The sequence below is a fragment of the Athene cunicularia genome (assembly GCF_003259725.1).
Source record: "Athene cunicularia isolate RWA chromosome 4 unlocalized genomic scaffold, athCun1 chr4_part1, whole genome shotgun sequence".
NCBI classification, from domain to species: domain Eukaryota; kingdom Metazoa; phylum Chordata; class Aves; order Strigiformes; family Strigidae; genus Athene; species Athene cunicularia.
The window spans coordinates 9,567,365-9,575,607 of record NW_020799098.1 but is presented as its reverse complement, the minus strand read 5'-3'; the positions used below and the strand labels follow the sequence as shown (position 1 = coordinate 9,575,607).

Sequence of the window (8,243 nt, the reverse complement as noted above, 5' to 3'; positions counted from 1 at the left end):
GCGGCGGCGGAGGGTGCCCTGTCGGGGGACGGTGAGTCCTCGCCGCGGACACCACATCTCCCCAGGACCGTCCCTTTCCCGCTCGGCGGCCCCTCCGGGCTTCGGCTGCGCTGGGAAATTGCCGCCTCTTCCCCCTCTCCCCCGGTTGAAATTCCTGCTCTTGACCTGAATCGGGACTTGTTAATGAGTCAGAGGAGCCTTCCCGAGGTATAGCAGGTAAAGCTGGGCCTAGGAAATCCCAGGGGTAAGAAGGGTGGCAAGAAAACACCAGAAGGACGAAATTCTTCCTGCGGGCAGATGACAAATCTCTCTGCGTTAGGGCAGGGCCGGCTTCGCGGCTGGTGTCTTCCTGAGGGGCACAGCCTTGAGCCGCGGCCCTGACGGCAGAAGGGGTGAGACAGGGACGGGGAGTCCTGAGGGGATGGCTGCGAGAGCTGAGCGGGTGTCAGGGTCACAAGAGCCCGGAGAGACAACTTCCCTAAACTGAAAATCCACCCCCCTCTTCGAATATCTCTTACAGAAAACAAACGTCATGGTAGAGGTGAAGTGGTTTGTTTTTGCTGACGGGATGCCAAGACCTATAAAATGTTTGGTGGTTTCCTGCCTAGCAAAAAATATGGAGAGGTTTGAACGACAAAACTGATGGAGCACAAATGCAGAAACATGTAGTACCTTGGGATATTGCGCAAGGGAAATTGCATCTGTGTAGCTGAAAGTGAAGCTAAATGAAAGGTCAGTGCTAGCCTCAGTAGGTTCAAGCTGCACGATAGCTGAAATGGCCATGAGGGTAAGGTGTAAAGGATGTTACCCTGTGTAAATAACCCTGGAATAAAGTTCATCTTGGTCATAAAATTCAAAGGATGAATAAACAAATTGTGAGGAAAACCAAGATACAATCTGCCACAATGAACCCATCCTTCAACAGTTGGCTGGATAGACCTAGGGCCAGGGAGGATTTGTTTAAAGGAATGGTTGTTTTGGCTCCAGATACTCTTAAATCATTTGGGTAAACAAAGAATGCTGAATACTCGTAGTGGTGGTGACTTACCATTTTAAATAAAAGGATCCTGAACATAACCAAACTGCTTTATTCACTAGCAGATTTAAGAGTATTATGCCGGGAGTTTAACAAATGGATTGCATGTGGCCCCCTTCCATGTTTACCTTACGGTGTTTGAACTTTAATAATGCTTCAGTACTAGTAAACTGAATCCACAGGTAAAGAAATCTCACAATAATGTTTATTGCTGAGCATAACAAAGTTTTATGATCTTCTGTTAGTGTAATATGAAGTTATATGCACAAATGCCTTGTGAATGTAATACAGAATGTCTTGTCTGGAATGGAATTTATATTAAGAACTGCTCAGTGTTTTCAAACTGGACTCATCAAAGTCAATGAATATTTTAGTATTGATTGACTTTGGATGAAATTCTGTCTCCTTTTTTACTCTTTTTTTAGTGCAACAAACGTTCAGGGATTTTTGCAGTAGAAGGGACTGCAAGTTTGCTTGTTTTATGACTGAGATATACTGCAATGTCTTACAAATCTGAAGTTTGCAGTTTCCTGGTTTGTGTATTACTCCTTGATTTTGATCTCTGTTAGATTTGAGTTTTTTTCAGAATATGGATTGACTTCTTTATGTGTTAAATACTGAATGGTTTATGGCCTGCATTCCTGTTTAGGTCCTTAAGACAGTGTTGGAGTATTATCAAAGAAAGTTGATAGTTCTGATATTTCTGACAAACTAAAACGCTGCCTTAATCATCTGATGCCCCAACTCATACAACCTATCAGTGGCTGTCATCCAGAGAAAGAAAAAATTATTTCAAGTTTCAAAATTTTATTGTGTTGTTTCTTGAGTTGCTGTTGCTCTCTGGGATTTTTCTTGAAGACAGCATTCTTGCAATACTTAGGAAGTCTACTTTTTTTTTAAAAAAAAAAAAAGTTATTGCTTTAGTCATTTCTAAAATACACTGAAGGCATAAAAAAATCTTGAAGGCCTAAAATCTGTTAGTTACTTGAAAGTGGGTGTTCAAAACAAGAGTGCCCTTTCTTATATATTTTACTGTAATGTTGAATTGAAGACATTTGGTAAAATTACATTAGCATTGCTCACGTGTTAGCAAACCTTAAATGATGATTCATTCTGTGTTTTATTTGGGATGCCCCCATAATAGAGTTACTGCCCTTGTAGCATGTTCTCAATGTGAGCAAACTGGGTGCTGAGCTAATAACCAAGACTAGAGAGTTGAGGTTCCTGTTCCCTTGAAAACCAGGTAGCTTCGTATAGCCATAGCTTACATTTATTTTTGTGAAGTCTGTAGAAAACAAGAATGAATCAGCAAGATACTCTTATGAAAGGCCAGCAAATGCTTCCTGTTCACTGTTATAAATGTAATTTTTCAGAAGCAGAGCACCTGGAAACATGCCTCTGCAAGAGAGGGAAATTAGCAGCAGCTCCATCAATGACAAGCAAGAACAAAACAACAGCCGTGTTATTACAATTGTCTTCCTGGCACTCTTCATTGACTTGTTGGGATTCGCTCTCATCTTGCCACTGTTTCCTTCCATCCTTGATTATTACAGCCAGGCTGAGGTAAGTAAGAGTGAAAGTCAGCCTGCTGAAAATTTTAGGTATGAGATCTTTAGGGAGGGATGGAAGAAAAATCCCTTGCCACGGGGCAAACCAAATAGCTTTAGGCTGGTTAATAATATCCAGCACATTTAAATGGCGCATGGACTGAATTTTTTTGTGAACTTGCATAAGTCTCTTCCCTCTTGCTTTTTCATTAAAATGTTTTGGGAAAAATTCAGGTATTTCTTAGGGGCTAGTCCTTGTAATTACTGGTGCGTTTGTGACTTACACTGATGTTACTGGGAGACAGAGCAAATGACAGTCCATAATGGATCTGCATACTTGGGTTTATCTATGAACCAAAGAGATAAGAGCTTTTACCCTACTTCAGTATTTCACACACTCACTTGCTTTCACCTCCAGCGTCACATTCACTAGGTCTCAACTTCCATTCTTAGCAGGCATCTGGCTGCTGGTCTGGGAATGCAGGGCAGAAAGTTGTGTTGGTTCCTTGCTGTGCAGCTGCTCACAGTTACCATTCTCAGATGTTACTGGACAAGATGAAGATCTTGTCAGGGGAGGATTATTTTTGCAGCCCACATCTCTATTTCATAGCCCCTTTCCTACCCTACTCCAGCTGTGGCTGTAGGCTTTGTCTTTCTTACAACCCTATCTCTACCCTAACCATGGGCTCTGATCTCCAGGATCTTCCCCTACTTCCACTGTATTTCTTATAGCCAAGTTCTTCACCTTTTCAGGGCCCCCTTCTTTTCAATTCCTCCTCTTTTTAGGAACCCTTCTTTTTGTACCATCTCTTTCTGGACCTACAAGCCCCTGGTTCTCCTACATTAAATATTCTGTATGCAGAGGCATAGAGTGTCTCTCTTGCTGCTTTATTAGTTGAAGGATTCAGAACATGCTACTTGCAAGTAGCAGGCCTGATGGTTTAAAAGAGTTCAAGTTCAGACATTCCCCTGCCCAAACACACCCAATTATTGGCTGCCTGTTAGCAAGTTCACAATTTCAGCTAATTTTAGCCTATGACAACTAATCAGTGAGGAAATTTTCCCATGGAGGAGCAAGAGGGAAGGAATCATCTAATATTGTCTCTGGTTCACTAGAGCTCTAGTCACTAGCCATCACTGTGATGCTGTCTTTGAAAATGAAACAGAGAAGCCATCTTCCTGCTTCTATTTACCAGTTAACTGTTTTGCAGGATGGATTCTATTTGTCATTGCAACGTGGTGTGGACTGGTTTGCAGTGATGGTTGGGATGCCCCCAGAACGGAAATACAACAGTGTCTTGTTTGGAGGTATGGCAATTAAACAAACAAGCTTATGGGCCAAAAAAAAAGTGTTGTTTTCAAGTTATTTGCAGTGTTGATTCAAATGAATGATGAGGAAAATGACAAATACAGAAAGCCTACTTGCCTGTTGCTACATTTAAATAACGAAAAATATCTCTTACAGTAGGCTATAATTGATTTTGTTTTCATCATGCTGATATCAGTGAAGAGTTGGACAGCCTCATCTCTGTCATGTCGAGACACCTGGACAGGCAGGAAGAATGGGCCAACAGGAATCTTAGGAAATTCAGTAAGGATAAATGTGAAGTCCTGCTCTTTGGAAGCAGTCATCTCCTGTAATGATACAGACTGGTGGGGAGCAGCTCTGCTGTAAAGTTCCCGGGATCCTCATGAGCAGCAGCCTGGGCGTGAGCCATCCCTGGCAGCAAAAGCACCAGTAGCACCTAGGCCGTATCGACAGAAGCAGAGCCAGTAGATTGAGACAAACAATTGTCCCCCTTTTTGCAGTGCTTGTTAGACCACATCTAGAGCACTGCATGCAGTTTTGGCCCCCCAGTACAAGAAAGACATCCATAAACTGCGACGAGTTCAGCAGAGGGCCAGGAAGACTCTAGGGACCTGGGCTTGTTGATGTTTCGCTGGGGTGCATGATGGGAGAAGGAGAAGCAACTGGCACAAGTAGAAGCAAGGAAGGTTCAGACTGGAAATAGGGAGGAATTTTTTCACAGTGAGGATGGCCAGTGGAACAGGTTGCCCAGAGAGGTTTTGTAGTCTCCATCCTTGGAGGCTGTCAAACCCGAACTGGATAAAGCCCTGAACAGTCTGCTCTGACGTTGTAGCTGACCATATGAGCAGGCAGTTGGAGTAGGTGACCTCCAGAGGTCTCTTTAAAACAGAATTATCCTACGATCTTGCCCAATTTGTTCTACAGATTGCTCCAGGAATACAGGCCTGCTGTTCCTTATTGTCAGACAGCCAGCTGAGGCTCAGGAGCCTGCTGTGCTAGACCCTACAGAGTCACAGAAATTACTCTTCCTTAACAATTGATCTGCATGTGATTGGAGATCAATCAGTAGGAAGCAGTGGAATTAGAGTCTTGTGAGTTCAAATCTTACCTCCCTGCTGGGCAGCTATAGTGCAGCACTGCTGCTAAATCTCATTAGTCCTATTAAAAGCAGGAGAGCTGCAGACTTGCAGGGTCCAGAACCATTTCCTGTCACTGGGACAGTCTGGTATGGTTGAGCTCCACCAGGAGTAGTTCAGGAAATCCAGCAGCATATATGTCATGTTAATCATCAGAGGCTCTTTTGGCTCCTTGTGATCTAGAGTTGCGAGGAAAATGGGATTTCACAATACGAAGATGTGAGCCTGTCTGAGTTAATTTTAATTGGAAATTTTAGGGAGCTGAGGCCTCCCCCAAGATAGGCAGAAGGCTTTTAAACTGAAAAGAAAAGCAAAACGTTATTAGAATATAAGTGTGAATGTATTGTTACTATTTAAAGTACTTTTTTTGGGTTTAACAGACATTAGAAAGTTTATAAACAATTTTCCTCTTTCCCACAGTGTCCTTGCAGGGTTTCTGTGCTCATTTTCAGTCAGATTACTGGCTTTGAATGGTAGGAAATGGCTGTCTTTAATCCCTCAGAAACTGCTTTCTGTCTCCTGTAAGGCATGACTGCATGCTGCCTCCTTGTTCCTTCTCTCTATCTCAGGCTTTGTTTAAACAAGGGGCTGAGAGCTCATACAGTCATGTTGAACTGGATGCCTTTCCTTTTACCTACCGTGTCCTGTACTCTCCCGAGTGCTGTATCCCTTGACTTGGCCCAGTGGCTTTCAAGGGGAAGGAGAAATCTCTGGGCTACTTCAGGAGTCCAACTGACTATTTTACCCTTTGAAGAAAATATAACATCTAATGGGGAACATGGAAATAGAATAGACACTTTCTCAGAAAAGAAGTTGGTATCCCTTGCTCTTTTCTCTCTAGGAGAAAAGTATTGAGAGAAGAGTATTTCGAAGCAGTATTGCATAGTAGTGGGAATGTTCACTAATTATCTGGCAGCCACAGGCAGTGAGGGTGGCTGAACTAACCTGGTATCTGTCACATTTGACTCAATCTGTTATGCAGGCTTTGATGACAGTTTTTCTTAATGAGCCATCTAATCTGCTAAACCAGCAAATTTCTTCTGTACTTTTCCGGATTTATTTTCTGCCAGATTGAGTTGAATTAGCTCACTGGAGAGTTGACCAAGGCTACAGAAGCAGGGGAAGATGGACAAGTTATTTTAGTTGTAGTCAGCTCCTGTCTCAATCCATTTTATCTGATTGCAGCTTAAATGGTGATAGTGGAGAGGTTCATTATACTTGTGACGTTAAGCAGAGGCCACTGCAGTCTTCCTGCGGCCTTTGCTTCTTCATTGGATTCATCTGCAACAAGGAGCATAGGATTGGAAAGATATTTGCAAGATCATCTTGTTGCTTCTTCCGATGCAGGATATATTCTGCTCTCTTTCATCTTAGACTGCAATCTCTTCAGGGCAGGAACCTTCCCTGTCCTTGTCAAGGCCCTGAGGGCACCAGTACTCTGTTGTAGTGACCAACCTTCACGCACGCACTTTCTGCCCAGTGATTCAGGAGCTGTATTTTGGCTCAGACTTGGACCTTGCCTGAGCTGTATCATAAGTATAGCCTTATCTCCAGAACTGTTTCTGGCCCTGTCTCTTGGATGGACCATGGGCCTGCCTTGCAGGTGTCTTCTCTCCTGAATTGTAGTCTTGTTTCCACTCCTTTCTCTGACCCAATCTCCTGCTGGTTTGACTGGACTCCCCAGATAGACTTGATGTCTAACCCTTGCCTTGTCTGGGACTGTCAAGGGAACTACCCTTCTAGTCACACCCTGCTCTGCTCAACCCATCTGGATCACGTAGGACTGTGCCCTGGTTGGCGAGGGCACTGCCAGTGCTGTGGTCACACTCATTCCCCCATGTGGAACAGCCTTGCTCTTGCTGCTCCCTGGCTTTGAAGTGTTTGACACATCTGGGTGTTTTGACAGTGCTAGAAATGCAAGAAAGAAAACTTGCATGTTCGTTAACATAAACTGCCAGTGTACCAATCTATAAGATTTTTTTTTTTACACATTTTTTTGAGCTATCACAAGCAGCTGTTCACGCCAAGGTGTTCAATATCAATATCTGCCTCCCTCAGAGTTGATGGGAACAGAACTTCTGGTCTCTTCTCTGCCTTTTAAAGTTTGATAGCTGAATGATCTGAGACATATAACCCAGTTTTTCCCTTAGAGAAAAACTGTGACAGCAAGGCATTTTTTTGCCTGCTTTTTGAGAGGGTAAATGCAAATGAATAAGTGAAGCTAGAAATGGCAAGAGAGGAGAGGGATTAAAGATCACAGAAGCTGGAGGCAGATTTCAAAGACTCTTGGGGTCTGTTGGAATCACTCCTACCTCTTAGGGTGCCTCACAGCAGTGCTTCTGTCCTTCCCATGATAAGAAGGAAAGAAAAGCTAATTAAGTGTGACAGAATCAGGTTCAAACAATCAAAACAATCTTAAAAGAACTGTGACTATTAAAGACTGCCTTATGTCTGCTTTAAGAACAGAAAATGTATGTAGTCAGGTGGAGAATCAGCATTCTATTATAACCAGTGACTTTCAAACCCATTCTCACCAGTGAAGTAACCAGTGAATCATCCAGTTCATTCCTTTTATTCTGGTCTGTCTGTATATCTGGTCTGTCTGTATATCTGGTCTGTCTGTATATCTGGTCTGTCTGTATCTGCCACCTCAGTTAAATGACAATGCAGGATGATCAGTGTTTTGAGGGTGGCTTATTTTCAGATATAAAGCTGTTCTTTATAGCTGTTGTTTTACACTTCATTGTGTACTTTTAAAGGATATAATGGACTAATAGGTCTGGAACAGGTTGGCTGGCAAGCCTAATGACATATATTGGTTTGTTTTTTGTTTGGTGTTTTTTTTTAGGTCTGATCGGCTCAATCTTTTCCATCCTACAGTTTTTTTCCTCTCCCCTTACTGGTGCTGTGTCGGACTGCTTGGGCAGAAGGCCTGTCATCTTGATGACAGTGGTATGTGGCTCATACTGATTTTAGTCATGCCATCTCAACACACAGTTGAAGGCACCATGGTCTTGTGGTTAGCACAAAGGATTGGAAACTTAAACATTCTAGGTCTCTTGGTTGTTGACGGCATCTTGCCAAATCACTTGGCCACAGTTCCAAATGTAGGTGTTTAAGCTGAGCTTCCCAGATCGAGAATGACACCAAAATACCTATCTGTTCCTGGGATTTTCCAGAATCCCTTTCCCCTGGGTACGGGGGTATGACTTCAG

At 43.1% G+C, this 8,243-nt stretch overlaps 1 protein-coding gene across 2 annotated transcripts in view; it reads left to right on the top strand.

Moving 5' to 3' along the window:
• The first annotated feature begins 6 nt into the window (after window positions 1-6).
• Window positions 7-8,243, top strand: part of MFSD10 (major facilitator superfamily domain containing 10) — a 27,818-nt gene continuing 19,581 nt past the window's right edge. Inside the window, exons 1-4 of one of the 2 annotated variants that reach the window (XM_026846830.1) lie at window positions 7-207; window positions 2,410-2,599; window positions 3,795-3,891; window positions 7,877-7,980. In XM_026846830.1, the coding sequence (XP_026702631.1) occupies window positions 2,429-2,599; window positions 3,795-3,891; window positions 7,877-7,980 (372 nt within the window). In that variant the 5' untranslated portion in view covers window positions 7-207; window positions 2,410-2,428. Of the gene's footprint in view, window positions 217-2,409; window positions 2,600-3,794; window positions 3,892-7,876; window positions 7,981-8,243 lie in introns of both variants that reach the window. The other variant, XM_026846829.1, reaches the window with a different exon arrangement.